The sequence below is a fragment of the Dendroctonus ponderosae genome, unplaced genomic scaffold (assembly GCF_020466585.1).
Source record: "Dendroctonus ponderosae isolate FM_Combo_2020 unplaced genomic scaffold, Dpon_F_20191213v2 Dpon_F_20191213_4, whole genome shotgun sequence".
Classification (NCBI taxonomy): domain Eukaryota; kingdom Metazoa; phylum Arthropoda; class Insecta; order Coleoptera; family Curculionidae; genus Dendroctonus; species Dendroctonus ponderosae.
Genome location: NW_026018611.1, coordinates 9,784,376 through 9,809,269, shown reverse-complemented (window position 1 = coordinate 9,809,269; position 24,894 = coordinate 9,784,376). Strand labels below are relative to the sequence as shown.

At 30.9% G+C, this 24,894-nt stretch overlaps 3 protein-coding genes and 1 long non-coding RNA gene across 9 annotated transcripts in view; 2 read left to right on the top strand and 2 right to left on the bottom strand.

The window, feature by feature from the left end:
• Positions 1-7,158, bottom strand: part of LOC109546444 (tau-tubulin kinase homolog Asator) — a 38,044-nt gene extending 30,886 nt beyond the window's left edge. For all 5 annotated transcript variants that reach the window (XM_019917403.2, XM_019917404.2, XM_048666127.1 and 2 more), the window contains exon 1: positions 6,657-7,158. In XM_019917403.2, the coding sequence (XP_019772962.2) occupies positions 6,657-6,718 (62 nt within the window). In that variant the 5' untranslated portion in view covers positions 6,719-7,158. The remainder of the gene's footprint in view (positions 1-6,656) is intronic.
• Positions 7,159-9,614: 2,456 nt separating this feature from the next.
• On the top strand, positions 9,615-10,153 carry LOC125504310. Its single transcript, XR_007281426.1, has 2 exons — positions 9,615-9,831; positions 9,965-10,153. It is a non-coding gene; the product is annotated as an uncharacterized LOC125504310 (long non-coding RNA).
• A 3,930-nt stretch (positions 10,154-14,083) lies between these two features.
• On the bottom strand, positions 14,084-19,951 carry LOC125504309 (ubiquitin-conjugating enzyme E2 G1-like). The gene is made up of 5 exons (XM_048666131.1): positions 19,712-19,951; positions 18,706-18,808; positions 15,846-15,943; positions 15,610-15,788; positions 14,084-15,023 (listed from the first exon to the last, which is right to left on the bottom strand). The coding sequence occupies exons 1-5, from the start codon at positions 19,755-19,757 to the stop codon at positions 14,940-14,942; spliced, it is 510 nt and encodes a 169-aa protein (XP_048522088.1). The 5' UTR covers positions 19,758-19,951; the 3' UTR covers positions 14,084-14,939.
• A 131-nt stretch (positions 19,952-20,082) lies between these two features.
• LOC109546446 lies at positions 20,083-24,070 on the top strand. Of its 2 annotated transcripts, XM_019917411.2 has the most exons (5): positions 21,467-21,975; positions 22,040-22,148; positions 22,446-22,630; positions 23,736-23,846; positions 23,913-24,070. In XM_019917411.2, exons 1-5 carry the CDS (start codon positions 21,962-21,964, stop codon positions 24,052-24,054), a joined length of 561 nt encoding a protein of 186 aa, XP_019772970.1. In that variant the 5' UTR covers positions 21,467-21,961; the 3' UTR covers positions 24,055-24,070. The 2 variants fall into 2 exon arrangements, with proteins under 2 accessions (XP_048522087.1, XP_019772970.1); XM_048666130.1 differs by lacking the exons at positions 21,467-21,975; positions 22,040-22,148 and adding an exon at positions 20,083-20,200 and having other exon boundaries at positions 23,913-24,069.
• Positions 24,071-24,894: the final 824 nt, after the last annotated feature.

Below are 24,894 nucleotides of genomic sequence, written 5' to 3'. Positions count from 1 at the left end.
GATGTTATTGACCAGTAGTATTTTAATGCAAAAAATACTTTTTTTGGGTTAAAACTCCATAAATGACAATATCAAATACTTATTAAATATATCTGATGATCTATCTATTAGTTAATGGTGTGTTAGTATTTATTTGCTCTTTCATTCGGATAGTTCTCACAGATTTGTGCTAATTTTTGCTGTCAGATTAAGTACATGAGCAAAGTAAAAGACTTGCTGACTCATTCCGATTAAACTAGTATAAATAAATCAAATTAAAAACTAAACCGTTTTTTAACTTCACAAACCTCAAAAAACCTCCGTACTTTAATAAGTGCGGATTAAAAAAATCTTATTATCTCTGAGTTCAAAAGTGTATTTAACAAAAAAATGTTACTAGTTCCAATTTGATGGCTTGGATGAGATAGAATTTAAACGGCAAGTTCCGACGATTTAAAATCAATGCATCAATGCCAGAATTGATTAACTATTAGTCTACTATCGTGACTATTACAGAACGAGGAAACACGATAAAAGCTTTAGCTGCCGGGCGTACCTGAAAAACGAATCTATTTAAAATTTTTGAATAAATTGTCTGTGATTTTCTTTAATTATACACAGCTTCACAGCACGCTGCTGGGCTTCGAAGCGTTATTTTTAAACGCCTATTTATCGGACATCTAAGTAAACTATCTTGCCTTCATCTAACTCTAATTACAAAACTGAGATATAATTATAGAAACACGCTTAATTTTTAAATCAACTAAAACTGACGATTCCAAAATAAATTGACCGAAAACGTTTTATCAAATTCATAAATATGAAGGAAATATTTAAGAGTGATTCTGTTATCAGGTAACGAATTACTGTCACCAAAATAGCAAACTCGTATTACTTCAAGCAATTTATTATCGAATCAATTTCATTGAAATTTCGGAACTATGAAAAGATTGATAACCAGCTTGAACGTTACACTTACTGCTAGTTATTTATTTACGCTGCCTTGTGATCGTACATTGCATTCATGCTTAATGGCTTCCTAGCAATTGTCGACAACACGTTTTTTTTGCTCAAAAATATGTTTGACGCAGCTCGTGTGTTGTTTTTCGAAATAAAAGTAATGTCCGTATTATTATGTTTCATGTGATAATAATTTACGATAACAATGCGTCGACGGCTTCATTGTAACGTTCCTACCATTTCAGCAAGAAAAATATATACTGCAACTGCATGCGAACCTAATATGGACTTATTCAACTAGAAATTAGATTGAGTTTCAAATATACATTTCGCAAAATATTTCCTTTTATATTACTGTAGGATAGATTATGTAACAAAATTAGTAAACGTATTTTAAACTAAAAGAAATACCCAGGCATTTTAAAAAAGTAAACACCACTAGTGAAATGACGAGCAACTGCCTTTTCCAAACCTAATTCCAGGAAAAGTTTCCATACTTGTGTAGCAGATTTACTTGATTTCTTCTGTGCAGTGAAGTTCTTGATAAAAGTAGATTTGTGTGACAGAAATGTTAGGAATCACCATTCAAATACAGTCAAATAGCAAATGACTTAAAACGAAATTTTTATTTTAATTGAACCAAAATAAGCAATAAAATAATTGAATAAGCATTATAATCGTATGAACTTCTGCATAAAAGACTTTAGTATAGGCAACATTTCTAAACCCGTATTAGACATGTTTAAAGCAAGTAAGTTTTATATGGCCAAGTTTTCTCAAGTCGAAATTAATTTTATACATATGTGTTGTTTCTTAAAAATGCGTTATTTTAATTTCTTTAGAGGAGACTCAACATTTTTGAAAGAAGGAAACATTTCACGCATGGACAAAATAAAAAGTCGTACGGCATTTTAACAATTTCAGAAGGAATCATTCCCAAAATAACATACAGCATTTAAGAAGTCGCTTAATTTAACTAAAGCTTCAAAGATAGCTTACTTAAACAAAAAAAATATTTGTATCTCACTAGAATTTAGGGTTTTTAGATTCATAAAAGGACTTAGAATGGAAACAAGAAATAACTTTTATATTTTGGGTAAATATTGTAGAATAGATAAATACGTTTTGAAGAAACTAACTTTGTAAGAAACAAACTATTTTCTCATTATTCCAGATCTGTTCTGTTTAGAATATGTAAAATGTAGATTTAAAAAAATCTATTTCGAGTTGAAGTCTTGGTGAGGTTTCCGTATGAAGAAAACAGGGCTTCTATATGACTGATTTAGATCAAGCCAGAGTTAAGGCTTTTACTTTGAGTTATTTTTTCAAAATATTTTGGTAATAAACCAGATATTCGACATTAGAAGTTTTTCGTTTCGATTCATTAATAGTTGAAAACTATTCTGCAGCGATGCTCTTAAACATCAGATTTATGAAATAAATTAAGTTTCACAAACACAATAATGTCATATGAGCAATAATCGTACATAGGTGTTGTAAAATAATATGATATCCTCTACTAAAAAACTGTTACTTTAAATATAGCTGTCTTTTTCAATAAACATCAGCTTACAAAGTGAAAATGTATTGCAAAATGCATTGCATCAATTTGTTTGGCCCTTTTATACGAGACTGTATGCCAAAGCAGAATGTTTGTCTTTGTACTGTTTATTTATAGAAACATTGAAATTCGCAGTAAAACTGAATATTCTACTACCGATAGTTATTTCTATTTATATGTGAAGACAAAGTACAAACAGACTGTGTTATTTTTCGAAATCCGAAAGTGTTTCTAAGACCATTCAACTCGGAGCAACAAGGTAAGGTCGCACAAATCATGTTTGAGTTCTGGAAAAACTACAAAACTCAAGGAAACAAACAAATGGAAGGTAACACTACTACCTATATGAATTTATGGTGATTATAATGCAAATAATAATATGATGCCGCATCACTGATGCGTTAATTTAGATTCAATATGTATTTACTTTGTATTTGTGTATTTGTGGTTTAAGAGTCTTTTTCTAGAAGTGCTTTTAATAGTATTCTCTTTTACTATCCCGCTTTACACTCATCTTCACCTTTTGTTGTGATCTCGATATTTATTTCAGATGATTTATGCAATTTTCTGAATGTTTTATTGTCTCTTCACACTCATTTGACTTTTTAGGAGCGTAAGTGTGCAGTCTTTTCTTAGCAATGTCTGAGTTTATGGTCGCTTTTGCTAGGACTTGCTAGTTTTTTTATGCAAGTGACAACAACAGAAGGTTCAAAATCATTAAATATAACAAAGCATGCGTTGGAATTATCAACTTGTTTTTCTTCTATTGTTACTTCTTCTGTTTTGCATCCACACTTTTCCTAACTCTTTGCTCGATTGCGCTTTTGGGAACTAAATAACATGCATCATTTGAGATTTCGTCCTTTGGTTGTCCGAGACCAATTTGTAGTGATGTTAGCATTTCGGTCAGAAAGTATGCAAGTTTTAAATAGAACTTTAAAATTTGAAATCGATTAGAAATTCTGCTCAACGGAAACATCGTTTAAGGATTAAGTTAATCTTAACATTGTATTCCACCTGGAAACAAACAATCTATTCTTTTGTTTCTTGGTATCGACCATGAAACACTCTGAATATCTTTATAATAGGTATTACAGGGTGATTCACAACCTTATGGATATAGACCAGGGGTGTGCAGAGGATCTCAAAGCAAGTCGAGTTTTCATTTAAGCTATGGTTAACGAGATACAGGGTTACAAAAAAAATTTGGTATTTTCTCTTTAACTCCTACAGTTTATGAGATATTTTGCTCAAATTGTGAACGTAGGCTAATGTTTAGCCCCTTTATCCGCAAGTAAGGCGACTGGTTGTGAAAATTTACGGGTGTTCTTTTTTATAGAGACATACCCCCTTTTACTCCCCCTCCGAACTTTTTTGTGGCGTGCCACTGAATTCGACTAACAAATTTTTGAATTTGTCGTTCAATTAAGAATTTTATGATCTCTTGCAGTTTTTTCGTATCTGCTTTCGTTTTCGAGTTATTTGCACAAACATAAGTTCATGTATGGTTCCTGGGTGATTTTCTGAGAATTTAATTTTTTTTTAAAGATTTTTTTGAGTTCTTTTGTTAACTTTTTTGTATGAAAGAAATTAATTTCATAATGAATTGAAATATTCGTTACATTTTTGTGTATTTTTATTTGGATTAGCTTACAGCCGATATACCTCAATTATTGTAAATTAAATTAAAGTAAAAAGAAAATTTAAAGTTAGCTCGTCAGTCATCCCTATTTCAACTTCCACTTGCACTTGAAGCTTTCACAGAAATATGTTGAATTGAACAAAACGGCGCAAAAAATAGAAAAAAATTCATAGAAAATCACCTTCCATCCATTCACAGAAACGCTACATGGACTTATAATTGTGCAAATAACTCGAAAACATAGAGAGATAGGAAAAAACTGCGAGGGATCAGAAAATTCTTGAATTGAACATACAATGCGAAAATGTGATCGGTCGAAGTCAGTGGCGCACCACAAAAAAGATCGGGGGGGTAAAAGGAGGTATACCTCTAGAAAAAAAGACCCTGCAGATTTCCACAACCAGTCGCCTTACCTACGGGTAAAGGGTCTAAACATTGGCTTATGTTAAAAATTTGAGCAAAATATCTCATAATCTGTAGGAGTTAAAGAGAAAATACCAAATTTTTTTTGAATCTTTAACATCCTGTAAAATATCATATCCATCATAACCATGGGCCTGAGAAAAAAACTTAAATGGAAACTCGACTTGTTTTGAGGTCGACGACCCTGCTCTGTGTCCATAAGGTTGTGAATCACCCTGTATATTTTATTCATACCTCGAATAACTAGTTAAGTTACTAAATAACTAGGTTTGTTCACTGGCTTTAAGCTGCTTTAAATAACATTTTAATTAAAATTTTCTTTTTTTGTTGGATTTTTTTTCAGTTGGAGCTTATATTTTGTATGTAATTGTGGCGCTTCAAGCACTGAACGTTTGTGCTATTTTTGTGTCAATTCGTTCCATATTATATATAATAAAATAAACAAATATAAATAAATAAAAAAATATAATAAAATTGCTGATTGTTATTAAGTAAATTTGTTTTTCTCGTTCTTTTTTTTCTAATTTACAGTTTCGCTACATCTGGACGGTCTAAGGTTATTTCCTGACCATAATTGGTGGACATCAGTATTTCTACTTTTAGAAAAATAATCTCACCACGCATCCGTTTGAATGCTCAGAAAGTAAATTCGTTAAATAAGTTTTTTTTATAAATAAGACTGCTTTAATTAAAACATTTGTATTTTCTATCCAAACTAAACGCCTAATTAAGTGCAGAAGAAAAATTTTAAAAATGCTTGGAATTAATATTCAAAACTATAAATTTAAATACATATTTACAAATGCATCGAAAAAAAAACTTTCTACATTACGCCGGTGTTTGAAACCATGGCTCAAAATACAGAGCTTGTTTCCAAATCTTCATTTTTATGTTTAGAATTTTCCTCTTATTTTCGAACCAAACTACGGTAGGATATAATTAAAATCTATCCATCTAGTTTGAATTCTAAGCAAATCTAATTTGTTTGCAAAAATGTACAATGGTACGTATTTAGATTAATTCTCAGTGTGCGCTTTTTTAAAATTTTTTAAGCAAATGTCTCAATTAACTTCTGTTCACTTATTACATGGTATTACTCTTAGTAAATAAAGAGGTTCACATATTGCTAAATGTGTGTACTATCTATTTGTCGTGCCAAATGATTTGATGAGATTGTTTCAAATGGCATCGTTTTGGCTCCTAAAGCGCTATTAGGATACATCATATTGTATTCTTTCAATTCAATTTTTTTTTTGACGATTTATAGCTTTGACATAGGACTACAGCTGTTTGAAACGTTATATCATCTAACCAATAAATGGCCACCTACTGCTTAGTTTTCATTAATCAGAAACAATGGATTTATCTGTGAAATTGTGTATACCAGTTAATTCTAATAATCTAGCGGGGATGGAAAATTTGAGCAATTTCAAGCCTGGAAATGCACCGATAATCATAATAAACTACACATCTAAAATGTCTGAGTGTTTTTTTCACGAATAAAAGTTCATTTTAGAGCCAAGCAGACACTTGTTGGGCGACATAAACACTCTATTTTTAAAAACTGTTTATGCGATTAATTTCATGCAGAGAATAACCTCTACTTCAAATATTTAGATAATATATCAACTTTTAAAGCTTTAGCATTAATATAAAAAATAGATTGTAATGAAAGTAATAAGAAGCAATTAATTTGAAATTAACTACCTATATGTATGTGTATCTATCAGAAAATTAAAATTTAAAATTGTCTGAATAAATTATATTAATGAAAAAATATAAATTTTAATGATGATCAATAATTTTTATGATGGTTGATTTGTTGATTCGTGATTTACTAATAATAAACAGATTAACAAAATAGTAGCCCATAGCCCACAGCATTGTAGAACGTTTTATAAGAAAAAAGTGTAAACAGTTCATCAATTTCTGGATTTTTCTTTGCTTAGTTGGGAATATAATTTCGGATATACTTAGTTAAGAATATTGAGTACTAAAAAATCTTTCTTGAAAAACGTATTTAAACTTTGATGGTTTTTAGTCAGACAAACATGCATAAAGAACTAAAATGAACTTATTCTTGCTACTCACCACTTCCTTTTTAGGGCACCTGGATCTTTTAAGCTGTCTTGTCCACTTATGATAACCGTCATTGTTACAATTCAATATTAAGTCCACTGAGTTAATGATAAACAATATTAAATTAAATTAGGCTTATTTTGAGACAAATTTCTCAATAATCTAAGATTCATTGAAAATCAAACTTTTTGCTACCGGCAATTTTTTTCTGTGGATAGAATGACCACGATCACACAAAAACAAACGAAATAATTCAGTTTGGTTTCAAAAAGTCTCACATCAATTTTTAACTTTTAGCCGACAGGATTTTGTATCGCGACACACTCCAGTAAATTAAAACCAGTCCAAAATTGGGAGCTCCTTTTAAACATCAACAAATTTTCACTCAGAACTACACTGGAGTCTCCTTGTTGTCCAGACTTTCGGTCTGTACAATTTTTCTCTGTTTATAAAGACGCGCTTTTCATCAATAAGGTCCCAGATACTCACTGAGCAAATTTAAATAAATGGAAATCGAGCAGAGGAATAGCGAGTTATACCTCCGACAAGGTGCGCTAAAACCCCACTACTTAAAAGAGTATTTTTAGTTTTTCAATTTTTTTTGTGTCAAGTTTAAATGTCTCGCATTTTGGAATCATGTTTTTTCTACCTCACTTGTTTACTTTCATAGAAGTTGAGCTTCTTTATAATGTGAGAATTTATCATTTGGGAAATCGAAAACAGAAGTAAGTGTTAATGTTCCCACAAACAAGCTGTTTAATCTACTATTGAAGCTGCTCATTTTATAAACTGTAAAAACCTCAATTTTAAAACGCCTTTTTCAAGGTTTAACGGGTATTGGCGATAAACAGTTTTAACAGCAATAATTTCATTAATTAAGAAAATCAGTAAATAATTAGAGCAAATGGAGACATTTTTAAATGAAGATAAATTATAGCTATAAATAAATAAATAAAACAGTCGCGGATGGCCAGGTTTAAATGTATTTTTACGTGCGAATTTCAACGTTGCAGATACAAGTGCTGAGATCTACATTATAAAGGGTGACCCATTAATATGAAAAAGCTAAAATATTTATATGAAATAGTCTTAACGGTGAAAGGCAAAAATTATTTTGTGATCTTCAAATGATAAAATTATTGTCAGTTATACACACGTCTCATAAAAATTGCCACCTGTTTAAGTGAAGATCTCTGATTTCTGTATTCAATTTGCAATCATTTGATTCCACATGGTCGAGGTTTGCGTATATCATTGACCAGCATTCAAAGTTTCCTCCATTTGGTATTTTAAAATAAATTTTGAAACGGTAAGAATTAGCAGCGTGCTTTGTTTTCAGTTTTCATAAAAAGAAATCGGCATTCTCTTTCTTACTTTAAAGTTTCATTGGCTGTTAAGGTGCATTTGTTACAAATTATCAAAGTTCAATTTGTATTTTAATTCACTAAAAAATGTTTTTTTTCATAAAAGCTATAATTTTTTCCTTTAGTGTATTTGGATATACTGCGTTATTTGATTCCAATAAAGACTAAGACGTCAAATAAATTGGAGGAAAATTATTTTCATTGAATTGAATTCGAATCATTTCCTGAAACTTGTGAGTTTTTCGGGATTTTAGGCCGTCGTAAAATAGAATTTCTTCTGCACTGTCCTAAGCTTTCAAGCGAACCACCTCTGAAAACGCAAGCCACTCGTGCTTGCGAAACTGCAGGAAGAAATTATATTTCACGACGGCCTGAAAACCCGAAAAACTCACCTAAAATATTTGAATTTTGATAATTTGGGGGAAAAATGGAGGAGCTAATGCAAGAAAGAAAGCTAATTTATTTTCGACTTAATCGATTAAAGAAATTCAATTTATTTTATTTTCATGGCAATGTACTAAAACTTTTTATGATTAAATACTTACTCAAAGTAATTTTTATTGATGTTTTCAGAAATGTGCAAAATAGTTATATTGAAAATTTAGTTTTCTGATACTTATTTGTACTATTCTGATAATTATTTGTAGTACTTAAAATATCTTGTCACTAAGCTTTAAATGCAAATGTAAATAATTTTTTTGAAGTAATCCATTGTGTACGAATTGGTTTCAAAATTTCAAGCACAACAGAACAAGTAAACTCATCAACGAATGTTAAAAACGAAATAATACTAATAATAACTAATCAATTCATCAATTTAACAGATAATTTTTCCTTATTTCAAAAATTATCTGTCCGCTTAAAATATCCCCTTTAAATAATACTAATAATAAGTACCCTAAGAATGATTTGTAAGACCATCAAATATTTTTACGATAATAATTGAAATAACAAAGCGTGTTACAAAAATACATGAATACAAAAAATACCTTAAAAAGTTTTTAATCTTCAACCACCGAGTTAAATTTAATATTTCGGATAAATACTAGAGAAGGATTGGCTATAGAAAATTAACTAGCCAGGTTTAGAGTACAACAAATTAAACAAACAACTGAATGAAATCAAAGTTCTAATGAATAATAATCGCTAAAAGAGAAAAATCAATACCACACCTAAAATATTTAGTGGGTAACCGTTATTTGCACTTACCAAACACACATTAATAAATAATCTCCTGTTATATAACTGGGTTTTAAGCGTATTTTCTACACCTTCTTGCAATTATTAGGTTGTTTTGATTTCCTACTCGCTACATAAAATGTGCATGTTTTCCCAGAAGTAAGTAGTTATCCAGCTCTAATAAAAATCCGATAAATCAGCCCAAGAATTATATTTTTAACCTGTCTGGAAAAACCCGCACAGCATCCATCCACGGAAAAGTCTATAAAAATGTACTTAATTATCGTGTATGTTTGCATGAAAATTTGCTTACATTGTGATGACCTAAAATCAGTCGAAATCGGTGTTAGTTCAATCAAATTGACTAGGTTTCATATTGCGAAAATGAAATATGCAAATAACAATTATGATCTCATTAGTTCGCTAGATGTCGAACGATCATCTTCAGTTTATTGAATTAATACGCATATTCTAGTAGACTAGAATCTTTTTCAAGACGTAATTATTGAAATTAGGACAGTTGTCATTTTCCTGGAACGATTTTCCAACCAAATCTTTCAAAACAAACCATTATATTTTCGGAGCTCTGAACTTGATATGCCAATAGGTGACGAATGAGCAAATAACAAAAAAATTATCACACGGTAAGTAATTAGTACCGTTCCGAAAAATCTGACCTGACATTGGTCCTACTAACCCTCACCCTAAAACCTGGATGCATTAATTTTACTTTAGCCAGTTATTCTGCCTTAGCAACTGGTGCATTTTTTCTTTCAGGAAAACTTTCTTTTCGCATATTTGGAGCAAGAAAGTGTTCCAAGGCAATAGAAAAATAGGTGAAAAAACCAATTATATTCACTATGGTGTTGCAGCGCGTTCGATATAAATTAATACCTATTTGTAGTTTTGTGCGGCATGGTAATAAATTTATAAATTGTAATAAAAAGCAACAATAAATTATCGTTTTGAATATTTTGCCGTTTTTTCAAAGCAAAAGGTATTGGCAATGACTTCATCATACATATGAGTTGGATAACATGTTTATTTACTAGCTGCTTGCATTACAACCAACTATATGAAATTGTTTTAAATAACCAAATATTGAAATGTGAACTGACGTGCAGTTTAACTTAAATCAATACAAATAAGACCTATAAAATTCACTGAGATTCAAGTAGAAAATGTTGGAAAAATAATTCTCTTCTTTGGTGCCGAGATCCAGGTTGTAATATCAGTAAAATGTGTATACAAACACTACATACTTAGATTTTCGGTCATTTTTCGAAACTATAAATTAGCAAATATTAAGGTTTTTCAATCGATTTTTTTTGCCCGTGAATTATCGATGGTGATAATCAATTTTCAGAAAACCGAATAAGTGAAAAAACATAAGATAAAATAATTGACGGCCTGCGAAGTTATTGTGTTGCTTTGTTGCATTCCAAAATGTGTTTCGATTAATTAAATTTCAATAAAATTTTTCGGTTTCAATATTATTCTCTTGAATACATACATTTTTGTTTCGCATTACTACAAAAGGACATAAATATAAAATCGGGCCTAGATAGGAATGAAGACAAGAATCTCAAAAATAGTTTCTACTTATGTTCGACAGCAGAAAACGACTTTAGAAGCGTTTTGCGTTTCAGAACGTCTTAAAAAAAGTTTTAAATTTAATCACCTTGTAGTTCAAAAGTTAGAGAACAAAGGAAAAATACATTTAGAACATGTAAGCTTTTTCTCAAAGTGAAACCAAGAAAGAAGAACAAGAAGGAGAAGTGAAACCAAGAAATTATGTAAATAATATAACTAGTCTGAATATTAGCACATTATATTAAAAACACGCTGTATACTGTCCGATTTCTGTTTTCACGACGTGTTCAGACGGTCTTTCACTGTTTTTGACTAAATATGTCTACAAAGTTTTGCTCACAATATGTATAACGAACTAAAAACGTTGAAAAGCGCGACTGTATAATCATACATTTTCCCATTATTTAAGGAGAAGTTTTGGGAAATAAACAGGTTCGTTGCTATTTACTTCAGGTTGAACCTGTAAACATTTTATTTCCCAATATACAAGGTGATTCAGTTTTAATTATGAGTAGTACAGTATACTCGTAAAAATAGTAAAAAACGTTTATAAATGCTTGTATTTTTTAAATCTTTATCTCTTATCACCAGTCTTCTTCCTTACGCTTGCCTATTTGTTAAATTTAGATTAAGATTTAAACAAATGATCATCCAAACTTTTTAGGTCATAAAAGAGTTTTGATAAAAAATAATTCAAGATATACAATTAACGCAAAATTGTTGTTGAAATATTAACAAACAGTTAAATTGTTTTATTTTTAATACAAATGATCGAGATAAAACTAAATAATCTATTTTGAGGTCTTAATAAGCACTGAAAAATTCAACTCTTCAGAAGCTAGTGGGCCGACAATTTTATTGTTGAAAAATTTACCATTTCTATTCATTTATTAATTTTCAAATAAAAAAAAACATTAAAAACTATACAAGTTGATATCAAAATATCTTCTTATCTTCACGAGCACGATGCACTGACGAACTTTTGAGAATTAAATCTGGACCGCCCTGTATAGGGTTTGTAATATAACTTATGAAATCAATTATTAAGACTTTTCTTATATGAGAATCTGTTTAGAAATAAAATGAAAATGGATACAATAAAGCGGTTTGCAACAAAATCCAGGTGTTAGCGAATCTACATAAGAATCAAAAATATAAATATTCTCGAAAGCGGTAAATAAAATTAATTAAATTGTAGACTTTGCTATCCTCTAACTGACCTACCTAAGTATAAACATGAATTAAAATGGAAATTTCAATAAAAAAAAGTCGCTTATTACGAAAAAAAAACACGTCAGATAATGTACACACATTATTATATTAAGAGTTTGTGAAAAATAAAATGATTCAATGCTTCATTAGCAAGGATAAAGTAATCACTCTTTTTTAACAAAAGACCTGCAGTTTCTAAAAAGGTGCTGTAGGTCAATCTGAAATTAATGATACCCAGAGCAGTAACTGATTTAATGTAAGTCTGGAAAAAGTAATGTCTTTTAAATCCAGGGGATTGGACTTTTTTTAGATTTTCACAATATAATAGCAATTATCTACTTTCGCCGACACATCTCCTTGACCTGAAAACTGGCGCGCTTAGTACGACATTTTCAGGTGAATAGTGATTTCTAACAAAACAATTTGTTTCAGGATTTTTTCGTCAGCTTTAAACTTATTTGAAATTTTAGGTGGAATATTCCAACTTTATTATTAACTTAAGCAAGATCCAAGATCATAGTCGTAAATAGGTAGTAATAAAACGGGGTCTAAACATTATGATATGTATAAAAACCACTTATTACGAGAAAAGCTTCTAAGAAATCCAAAATTTGCTACAAGCAATATGGTTTGAACATTTTCCAGAAAAATACTCATCGTTTTTCTTTCATTTGTAGTAGTAAATAGGACTGATTAAGTCTGGAAAAACCTGTAATTCCCCTACAACTCATTTGTAATTGGCCAATTTTATAAGACGAGCCCAGGCAAGAAAAACATACATTTTAGTTTTTTTCTCGTCAAGTTAACCATATTTTGGATGAATTTTAAGAGAGGATTCTCAATTCACTGAAAATGGTTATACTTAACTTTATTAATACATAACATATATAATTATATCGTTGAATTATTATCAGCTGATAATATTTGCTAATAAAGGTGAATAAGATGCTGATTTAGGGTATTATATCATAGCAAAAAACACGCACAAGAAACGCGATTAAATATAAATAAGGAAAGCACGCGAATATTTAAAAAAACAAGCGAACAATCCGGCAAAATGTGGATTTAAGATAAGGAAGCTAATTTTGAAAATTACTCTTTCTTTTCAAATTAGAGCGCAATAATAACTCATAAAATTGAAATGTAGCACACATCTTGTGTTAATAAACACAAAACAATCACTAACAGCAGACTTTTTGCTGCTTAATTACAAATGCATAGTAATACGGATAGTTTAATGCGAACGCGTTTTCTCTGTTAATATTATGTTTCAGTAGCACATGTTTGATGGATATTCAAATAAATACTTTCGTATGCTAGACATTTCAGAATAAAATTTCCGGTAATTCCGAAATTGGTGTTCTGTTATTTCGGACATGTTTCCCATTACATGAAATCAGCAGAATGCCATTGCTGTGTAATCCGCTCACTAAAACCGATTCGAATTTAACTATCGGTTTAAGCGGCCTACTCACACAGCAATCAGGGTACAGGGTACAATTTTCAGGGCCCCATCTGTACAGAAATCGGGCCTATCTACAAGACGTAGCAATTTATCAGTGTTGTTTTGATCTGTGCGTTAACAAATGGCTCCTTCAAGACGTCAAAAAATTGGGATTGCGTTTGCAGCAGATATGAATAAAAATAAAATAAAATACTGTCCAAACAATAGTTTTTGAAAAGAGGGGGATTGTCATTCGAATTTAATCAAGGCATTATAACCCATTAATTTTTTAAATAATGACTAAGAATTATAATGAATAAGGAGAACTTAAGAGGACTTAAAATTTAGCGCAGTAATATCCCCACAGCTCTTATACAAAATCATTCCAGAAACGGGTTGGCCGATCTACAATAGTTTAAAACTTAAAAGTCATAAATTAACCTGCGAAAAATAAATTAACCTATTCACAATTCACAGAAAATTGGAGAGGGAAGTAGGGTGAAGAATTTGGCACACTTGCAGTACAAGTGCGGAAATTTACAGGGACCCTGTAGATTGCCGCATGAGTAGTCCGGTTTAGCTTTACTGATTTTCGAAAGCTGAATACGATGCTATCAGCAGAAAGGACTTCATGAAAACACGCCTAGTTCAAATATGTAATTGATTTTATTGTAAAAATTAAACTAAAAACCCAACTGCGATGCGGCTGCATACGTATTACTATTACATATCTCAATTGGTTTCATGGAGATCGTTCAAATAAATCAAAGTATTAATTGATAGCGAATAGGACAATTGCCAATGCAATCGAATGCATTTATAACAAAAGCTTAATTAAAAATCATAATAGATAGGTAGACGAACGAATTACTGTAAAATATTGTTTTCAATTCAAATATTATCATGATGTTAAGGGCACCATACCACTACATAACAATAGCAAACATTACTACGATATACACATCTACTCTATGAAGTGGCAGTTTCGTTCTTATGGTTTGTAACACTGCGATAATATCCAATGAAAATGACAATCAAAACAGAACATAGACAATTTAAACATTTTAAACCAATAGAGCGATAACCGAAACATTTAAGCAAATAATTTTTTCGATATAGGTAATAGACACAAAAAGACAAGTTGAAATCCGACCGAAGAAAGTCATTTTTAATATTACAATGAGTTATTGAGACAGATACTTGAGTCTTTACTCACTCACGGCGTGTAAGCCAAATTAACAGACCTAATGAAGAAATGTAGTTTTATTAACTAAACAGCTATTAAAATTAGATGAGGTATTTTTAAACTATCGAATATAGGTTGTTGAATTTTAGCGTTCAATGGTTTCACCTTCTAGAAACGGTCACACGGGTAGCTTAGGTTTGTTACTTGGCTTTATCATAAATCGACGGGAAAATTCCTCAGTACGAAATTAATTGAGGTTTTTCGATTGGCTGCATTTTAAAAAACCTGCTATATTTAAGTTTAAATTATAAGCCCTACTAACACTCTTCCTGCTCCTGTGATTTCCTAACACATCTGGCGACTTTCCTTTTGAATTCTGTATATGCCTCTCGCCACTCTTTCTGTAAACAAAAACCAAACGTTTTGGTGAAAAAAAATGAGTAGAAGTAGTATCGATTAAACTAATTTTTAAAACTGCGATTAAACAAATCAAATTCAATATGACATAATGCTGGAATAACAATTTTCTGAATACGAACTATAAGCTAATCGGCACTTTTTTGCACAACTATTTGCATTACTTACAAATCATTGCATATAACTCAACAATAATTTATTCCTTTGAAGCATTGAACATGTTTAACAGTGGAATTACAGACGATTAGTTGATTCGCTTCGACATTAAGTGAGTTAATCATATAAATTAAACATTTTTGAGGTTATTGAAAGAAGCCGACAGCTTACGACTCCCAATGGGTCGAATTCTCGGTGAAATCAAATTTAGAAGCGGAATTCGATTTATGACCAATTTTTGTCCTTCTTGGTTGTATGATATTAGTATTAAGGCGGAATGGTCGATAGCGATGTTGTTGTTGATATTAGTAAAAATAATTTTCATATATTTGAAGATATTTTGAAGTAGCAAAAATTTTCCTACTTCATAAAAAACAAGTTAATGTACGCTTTAATTTCAAATATTAAACTTACTGCGGCATCGACATTTGCTGGACTCTCATCATTAGGATCTGCAAGCATTGAAATAACTGATATCAGAATGGTTTCTACAGTGTGAACAGGCAACCACCTTTCTGAGGCTTTTTCATATCCAAATTTATCATCTCCGGGCTCATGAAGAATGGATATACATACGTCACCATTTTTATCAACTAGAATATTAGAACACTTATTAGTAATTCAATTTTTTTTAATGTCAAAAAACTTACTATTTGGATGCCATATTTCTGTTACAAACTTCATTTTTGGTGGCCTCAGAGGATATTCTTTAGGGAAATACAGATGACACTTGAAAAACCCTCCTTCACTGAAATATAGAAAACAAACATTGGTTTCTACGCTTTGAAAGTTTAATTCGCCGCTAAAAAGTCAAATCGCTCATAGAAATGCAGGATGTGGTATTTTACGAATTTAATTGACAGTGAAATGAGAACCTAGTTAACTGTAGACATTCATAAACCATCTAATTAGAATAAATCAGTCAATTGAAGCAATGTAATGCTAATTTATGTATACATAATTTTGTCAAACTAAAGTAATTAACGATTTCTGTTTCGGTGTGTGAAGACATTGGATATTTTTCTGAAAGCAGTTGGGTTGTTTCTAGTCTTGTTATTTATTACTAACCATCTTTACCTTTTCTATTATCTTTATCTAAAACTTCTCGCAACAGTGTTTACTGTAACAACATTCATGGGCCAAACTTTCACCTATTGATACGAGCCAAAATAGTATTAACGCTTTTAGACATACACAAACAAGTATCATTGGCAATGCTAATTTTTGTTAAGAACAATTGCATAGTAATGAACAACACTCGGTCACTCAAATGTTTAAAAATATGTTATTACGTAGCAAGTACACATTTTATCATCTGCGATGTTCCTATTGATTAATAATTTTCATTCAGAGTTGTTTTATCGCTGTAGACGGTATTACAAACAATTTTAAAGTGATAAAAATAAAATAATAATAACCCCTAAGGAGTTTTACCAGCTATTTCAATTACACATTAGCCACTTTTCCTTTCTTATTTTTCATGTAGGACTTCTTAAAAGAAAGCAGGTGATTTACCAAACATCTGAGACAGAAAATAGTTTTTAACAAATTGCCATCTCGTGCGACAAAAATTGTGCAAGAAGACTAACCACTCTTGGTATTTATGAAAAAGGGCCCTCAACGTAAAACTGACAAACAAAACAAAGGTTGGGGTTTGTGTAACAAATTATTGTGAATTTTTATAAATTCGTATTGGATTTCATATAGGAAGATTACGTTTTCAAAAATATTTTAATTCTAGGCCGTTAATAGGCAATAGCTTCCAAGTAAAACTTCATAGTTATTCAAATCTGAAAGATGAGCTTAAAAATGCATAATTTTGCGTTTTATTTATTATTTTTGTAATGTTTAATTAAGAGTACCTGCAGGATATTAGTCTTTCATTTCATTCTAGGAAAATTTACTTGTCAGTATTATATCATTTACGCAAAGGTAGATCGAGGTAAAAAGTCAGATTTACACAACAATTATTTAATCGACTACTTTTATGTGTCGCCGACTGTACTTTTGCAACACCATAATGGGGTTTACATTCGCGCGAAGACAGAAGTGATGTAGCCATTTAGAATCAAAGGAAGATTTAATTTGAGGTGTGACCAGAAAGAGAGGAAAAAAGAAGCAAATAAGAATTAAATAATATAGAAGGCAGATAAATAAGGTGATTTCATTGATTGTATTCATTTTATGGAATAATTGGCAATTTCAAATAGCAATTGATAAAGGTCTGAGAGTATTTACACAAGATCTAATTTATGCCCTAGGATGAGGGGATTTCCGCTTGAAACAATCCCAAAGGTTTTTTTACCACGTTTATTTGAGTGAACTGATGACAAGATCGGAAGAACCCGTTGAAAAAACACACTAGCACATTTAATTAAGCCATTTTATTTTTTCGATCCTATTAACAATGTTATCTACAAAAAAATCGAGCTAATATTTCATCCCGTCGATAGTTAAATTTATAATTTTAGTTTTCGGATGTTCTATCGAGAATTGGATTGCTAATGCACCTAACAGCGTGATTGATTTATTTCAATTTACTCTCTCGATTTTGAAAACAATTCGATTATTCGATAATATTATTATTACCAATTTTAATGTAAGTAAATTCTTATTAGCAGTAATCGATGTAAAAGTACACAAAGTTACGTTGGTCAGGCACATGGTCTAGTCTAATCGGCGTCAACTCAATTCCTTAGTGTCATTTAGTTTTATAAAACAGTTATATTTCTCCATCTGAAATTAGAGTTAAGTGTTGATATTCGAAACATCTACATTTGAAAACCAATTAATATCAGTTGTTTAAATTCGCAGTCATTATGTAGATAAATGGCTACTAACAAATTGAGGTAAAAAGAAAAAAATACGTAGAGCAACCAATAAAAATGTTTGCTTTGGACACAAACGTATGAATGAGCACTTTGATGGATTGCTTTCACACCGTGAAATATCTTGATGATATTACGGTATGTTTAAAGACATCAGAGTGAACGATCGGTATGTTGCCCAAGAAATTTCAAGTCAAAAGGTCTATTGAATATTTCGCTAACCTAATTCTGATTATCTAAAAAAGTTGAAATTATATTTTTGGGTCACAAAACCAAAAATCGGTCATTACGTGTTAACGGAAAAGATATAATAAAACACAGAAATAAAAAGCAGATATACATAAAAATAAAACACCTGTACCAATTTATTAAATTTGGAAGCATTAGGGTAACGATATGTTCAAACTCTATCGTAACGCCTAAAATGCCAAAATTGCAAGTCTTAATTGATTAATAAGAACTACCCTATTTACTTGTGTATGGATTTTTCACTGTTTTAAACTTTCAATCCAAAGGGGTTTGACTTGAAGTATCTATAGCAGTGCGAAATATATAAAAATAAAACCGATTATTATTTAGTAACTTTGCAAATGCCTAGTGAAGTACATTGTATGAGCAAATGAGATAATAGATAAGTAGGCAAGGCATTATTCATCATGAGCAAATACCTATCTATACTTACTATAAGGTATCAGGAGGGCCTATAATAAGAACTTCCCATCTATAAATGTCATTATCGTCTATTAGGCCCGCAGAAAAACCCTCAACTGGGTTTTTATTTAATTCTGAAACAATAACTTATGATTACAACTTATAATTTAGGGATCTATTGATGGGTGGAATAGAATACTCCTATACTGGAACATAAAATGGCAAAATGTTAGAGATTTTTAGTATCCAGGTCTCAATTTAATTGGTGATTTTCAAAGCTGTAAACAAAAGCACATTCCTTTTAGGGAATACAATGTTAGTGAGACATCGTTGTTGAAATGATGAATTGCTATTTAAATAAATAAAAACATGTTTAAATATTGGGGTTATGTGTTGGAACATGAATTTCATTGAACCTTGAGATCTCAGAACTTGGCACAAAGCATAATTTTTTCGAGTCTAATTTTGACGAGCCTGTGGATGTTTGGATAAATAAAAAAAAATTCTTACGAGTTACTCAATTAAAATACACTAAATAACCCTGATATCACATAATAAGTTTAACCTTGCGAATGCAAAAAATACTTTCTTGCAGGAAGTGTTCCAATGAGAGTTGTGAAATTTGCGTACTGATTGTCATGAAGGTTGTAAAAGCTTGGTTTTGTCAGATCAAAAATCAGCGTTGGAGGCAGTTTGGAAAATTTTACCCTTTTGCTGCGGGGTTCTAGAATTTCTATGATTCATATATCGATGTACGAGTACACAAAGGTTGAAGACTTTAACCACAAAAGTTTAATACTAAGCCATTAAGTGAAGGGCTGGAGGTGTTTAATTCAAAATATATTTCTAGATTAACACGGTGCAAGTAAGATAGCTTTGAGGCACTAGTGAACAGGGTGTGGGAACTTATTTTTAAATCGCAGGGTAAATGACTCAAAAAATGATCTGCATGATGGTTTTTTTTTAATGAGAAAATCGACATTTTGTGGGCACGTTTCGTGGCTTTGCAAGGCTATTTCTCCTCGTTTCTTACTGACCTGCTAGCTGTTTCCTAAGTAGTAAGGCGGACTGTGGTTCTGACATTAAAAACTGATTAAATTTTGATGGTGAAATCAATCAAACACTGTTTTCTAGAAAGATGGCCGGTGTCTATTTTCTTGTAAGGATATGCAGGCAGCCCGCATTGAATCACAAACATATGTTATGTCAAAAATGGTTTGCTACCATGCTAGCGAAATGTCAGAATTGCTTCGCGCATCTACCAGCGAACGGCTTGAATTAACAGCAACTGGCAAACCGGTACAGATGCCTGTAGCACTCGAGCGAAATTTTTATTTCATTGTCCATTCGCTTCACAGATGTCACGCCTAAATTTTCGTTTTTTTGTTACGTTTGTCATGGCTTGCAAAAAATGTCTTATGTTTGAGTTTAGCGAGTTTTTTTCGGACTTTTCGGTGTCTTAGTGTTTTTGTGTGGATTTCGGTCTTTTTGGACTAATGGTGTTGTGTCGTTACTTTAGAGTGTTTGTTAGTACTTATTCCTACAAATGTGATCATTTAAACTATTAGCTACTTTGATTCGAGTCCCTACGATTAACGTCAGTACTATTTTCCAATTTAACTCAGTTTGTGCGATTTATACAAAAATATCTATCTACCAGAGAAGCTGGTACTGTTTTACTCAATCAGGTTCTCACATTCGAACTGATCGCTGTTTTGCATTTACCACCATTTTTTCTGAGCCGTAGTTCTTGTTGAATTGCTGTTTAGGATCACATTTTACTGCTGGAAATTCACTGCTTTTCTATAAGATTAGAAAAGATGCGATCATAATTTGCACTCATAACACCTTCCACCAAGCTGCTGATGCACATGTGAAAATTAATACTGCGAAATATTTCTTAGGGGCTATATAAGATGTCGTTTTAGAGATTCTCCATTTAAAAGAATAATAAGCAACATTCACAGTTAGCTTTATTTATGTAATAATAAGGGTACAAGTAGGTAAATACGAAAACAATGAAACTAAATAAACATTCGAATATTCCAAAAAACTGTTTAGTATTTAACGCATTACGATCGTAATGCGTCGACGCACTAAAATCAGATAAAGTTCTTGGACATGTTTTAGATTTTATCTATTTTTTTTTATTATAACGTTGACACCTACATTTTTTAGAAGACGTAATGATAATTTATTTTTTTTATTTACATATTTGCGTAAAATTGTTATAAGCGTACGGATGCCTTTAACAACCATTTGCTAATTAAGTTAGCATATTGTATCTCTAATTGTTACACTTGTCTTATGATTAACATTTTCAAATAAATATAACGTAAATATTGAAATATTGAACTTTGATATATTCGATCCTCGTCTTGAGAATAGTTCCACCAAAAATACCTTGTTTTACTATAGTTTTGTTAAATGGGAAAGTAAAACATCATTTAGATTCTTATTAATGACATTGTAACTAATAATACCTAATACACTATTACTTCTTCAAATTTATTTTATGAAAGAAATATGAACCGCTCTATTTCCACTCGAAAGATCCGATTAGTATAGGGAGCCAGTCAAGAGAACGGACTGAGTTTCATTAATTACACACATTAAAATACTGTGAAAGTTTGTTTTAATTTTCAAATTATAGATATCAATTACTCGTAATGTATGCGATCTTAAGTCAGCCGATTGTTATGTCATAGTGGTGTCGTCATGTAAGTGTTCCATAATAGTGTTTCAATTGATAATTTTGCGTTTATATATCTTGAAAAAAAATACGGAAAACACTCCATGCTAATTACAATAAACAAATATGCTGTTTAATTATGGTATTGGAAACGGTACCGCAGCTGCTGAAAAGTATCGTCAATAGTTTTTCATATGCGAAGCGTTCTAATGAAGACACAATTATTGACTAATAACACATCTATAAAATGTTTAATTTAGTTGATATATTCTGAAAATAATCAACTTATCTCTTCAAAAGGCCAGCTAACCAAATGCGGTATAAAACTTTCCAGAACTCGAACCCTTTTGCTCTTTTAGCAATCATTTTTGCATATCGTCATGCAATATGAATAAATGTTGTTGGCAAATTTAATTATTACTTTTGTTCATCGCAATATAATAAACACCAATAAATCCAAGTCCAAATAGCGATTATCAGATTTGCTTAACAGTTATTTCATTTTGTATGTATGTTTAATTAACACATCACCATAATCCGTTATTTCCCACATGCATGGGTCTTCAAAAATAGTCTTTGACTGCGTCTTATCGCAATGATTGTGGGCAAGTAAGTTATTTTTGGTTAAATTGTCTGTAAGACAATTTTGTTCTCAATTTGTATACACTTTTAGGCATTTCCTAATTTTTATAGTAGTTTTACTTGCTAAGATAGTAACTTGTGATGATGATTATACTGTAGTTAACTGGAAATACCATTTTCCTTCGGGGTCTGGAATGGGGGTAAGTTTTCAAGCTTGGTTATCAAGTGAAACACTGTAGCATTACTAACCATCCTGAATTATTTCCAAGCCAGTGAAGGGTTTAACTGTATTTGTTTACATTCCCAGGGACAATTACTATTTTAAATTAGTTTTACGCTTGCCATAAAAGAACTCGAGTGTCGTTCTTTTCAATTTCAATATTTTTTTCGTAATTAATTCACATTACCCACAAAAAAGTACTAAATGATCTGTATTTTGTTGCCAAAACAATGTCAGGCCATTTTATACTTTTCAAAATATAATTTGATTGTTTCAGATTTATGCAGCTTTGGCTTTACCAGTTCCAGACTCTCCAGATATAGACTTATTTTATGCAGTTTTCTTCGAAGCATATTACAGTTTGCCAGATAATACAACAACCTATGAGTTTCCTCCATTAGTAAGCGACAGGGCTTTTGGTAGAAAGACATTGTACGAGTCTATCAAAGAAAAATTGTTGTTGTAAGTAAATTTCTCATTATTTAAAATTTTTAAAAAATTTAAAAGTTTCGCATGCTTAGTTTCCAATTAACATGCCTTAAATAATACATTAAAATAAAATAACTGAGTTTTAGTACTTTGCCGAAAATTTTTTACCTGACGCGAGTTTTGGTAACTATGCTACATCTTTGGCCTTCGGACGAAGATTAAACCTGAAAACTTTTTATTTAATTAATAAAAAGTTTTCAGCTTTTAACTTCATTAATTATTTTTTATCAAGTAAATAAATATTTAATTGATAAAATAATGGATTAGGAAATTGCATAGTTTGCATCATTGACGGTTTAGCGTTAGTTAGAGTTAGAAATGTTTTCTTTTGCATTTTTCAAAATAATTGAAAAGAAATGAATAAACCAAAAGTCACCCTTTTCAGCATGCTATTTCGTTACATCATTAGTGTTATTGGGGGGAAGTGAAAGGGTACTTAAACATTATTATTATGCAACTGATTTTATAATTCTTCGGATTCCGACATTATCCAGAACCATAAAAATGTAGTGTGTAAGATGAGTCACTTTGTATGCTGAATTTTTGAAGTTTTATAAATACAAAATGAAAAACTTTGAACAATATTCATGTTTAAAGTGGATTTTTTTGGAATTTTAGAATTATCGGGCCATAAAAACAAAAATGCATTGCTTCTCTAATATCATCTGTATACTTTTTAATACGTTAAATAAGCCGTACTCGGTTCTTTACGTAAATTATGTGAAAGCTTTAAAGTTTTAATGTTCAGTCTATAAAATATCAATCTTTAAATAAAATGTTTTCACTCCGAATATCTAAGCAACAAAAGTGCGTTGGTTGAAAATCTATAACATTTGTCACACCAAGCCTTGTTCCTTTTATTGAATCAATCGCAATTAATTTTATTTCCGAACACATTCGAGTGACTTCAATATAAATAAACACAAAAGAGTGACATTAATATTGTACTTGATATGCCTTGGGGCATATGAAATAAATACGAAAACTTTGGGGAATAAAATGGGGATAATAAATTAGTTCGGGAGGAATTACTAGGGTTTAGAATTAATGCCTATGACATCGACAATTTATTTTTCAGAAAAGGGTATCCAGGGAAAGAGTGCATTTTAAAAGCTATCTGCGAAGCAGCAGCCTACACAACTCTGCACGCTAACGGCGTTATCGGCGATTTAGTTCATTTGCTGTTCACGTAAGTTGTTTTATTTTTCTTTGCTTTTAAGAACTCGCTCTATTTAAAAATGTTATGATCTTTAAGGCCATCGTCAACGAATAATGGTGACGAAAGTTATTTTGCTGAGTATAAGGAAGCGGAAAAAATAGGATGGGATACTCAAAACTGCAAAACATATAACAATTGTCAAATAAATTTGTTGGATATAATGAGTTTTATAAAATAGTTTTTTTGTTTGTTTTACTCCCCTCACTAATTCTTCAATCTTTTTCATTACAAAATCATTTTCAAAGTTTTAGTCAGAAGCTCACATTCATTTCAACTTGCCTTCATTTTACCATTAAAACGATTTGCGTATAGCCCTTTTTCTATTTTATAATTATTGGTGGTTTAAGTGAAAGAAACACTATTTGCAATTTTCATTTATTTATTTCTTTATACAAATGTTCAACATTTACCAATTATTTCGGCATATTCTCGCATCGAAAACCTGTGAATTATTTACAATAAAATGAACCAAGGAATTTATTTATAAAAATTTTGGTAATAGTTGAAATTCTTGAAAATTGATTTTGTTAAACGGTATTTAATGAAGATTTCTGCTTTTAGCAGTTGTGTTCGTATTCATTTGATACTGAACAAAATCATTTTTCGTCAGCACTCAAAAGTTGTATGGTTTTGGTGATCTCATCATTCAGAGAATAACATTTCTTAGGTTTCAATTATTTTTCCGTTTCATATGTGGTTTTTCAGTCATTTTAATCGGCTAACAGGACAAACAAGAATGGTTATTTTAATCCGATTATGCGACTCTCAAACTAGAATAATTACAATAGTTCGCCAACGATTCGTTAGACAATTTGGAATAGGCACAAAATTGCCTATAAATAGTCTCTTACAAAACCATGAGACCAGTTTTCCATGCAACACTTCCGGAAAACTTTTCGACTCTTTAAAAAGGATTTACTTCGAGGTTTATTATTTTTGAGTAATCGTACAATTACTTTTATAGCATTTATATTAGTATTCTTACATTTTTACATTATTCCTTTGGAAATAATAAAAT

What these genes read in the sequence shown, in the direction of transcription:
- LOC125504309 (XM_048666131.1), bottom strand. Translation starts at nt 19,757, where the DNA reads ATGTCAGAACCACAGTCCGCCTTACTACTTAGGAAACAGCTAGCAG. An exon ending in ACTTAGGAAACAGCTAGCAG is followed by an intron (nt 18,809 to 19,711) that starts GTCAGTAAGAAA and finishes TTATTGTTTCAG; the next exon opens with AATTAAATAAAAACCCAGTT. An exon ending in GGCCCTCCTGATACCTTATA is followed by an intron (nt 15,944 to 18,705) that starts GTAAGTATAGAT and finishes TCTATATTTCAG; the next exon opens with TGAAGGAGGGTTTTTCAAGT.
- LOC109546446 (XM_019917411.2), top strand. An exon ending in ATCAAAGAAAAATTGTTGTT is followed by an intron (nt 22,631 to 23,735) that starts GTAAGTAAATTT and finishes TTTATTTTTCAG; the next exon opens with AAAAGGGTATCCAGGGAAAG. An exon ending in TTAGTTCATTTGCTGTTCAC is followed by an intron (nt 23,847 to 23,912) that starts GTAAGTTGTTTT and finishes ATGATCTTTAAG; the next exon opens with GCCATCGTCAACGAATAATG.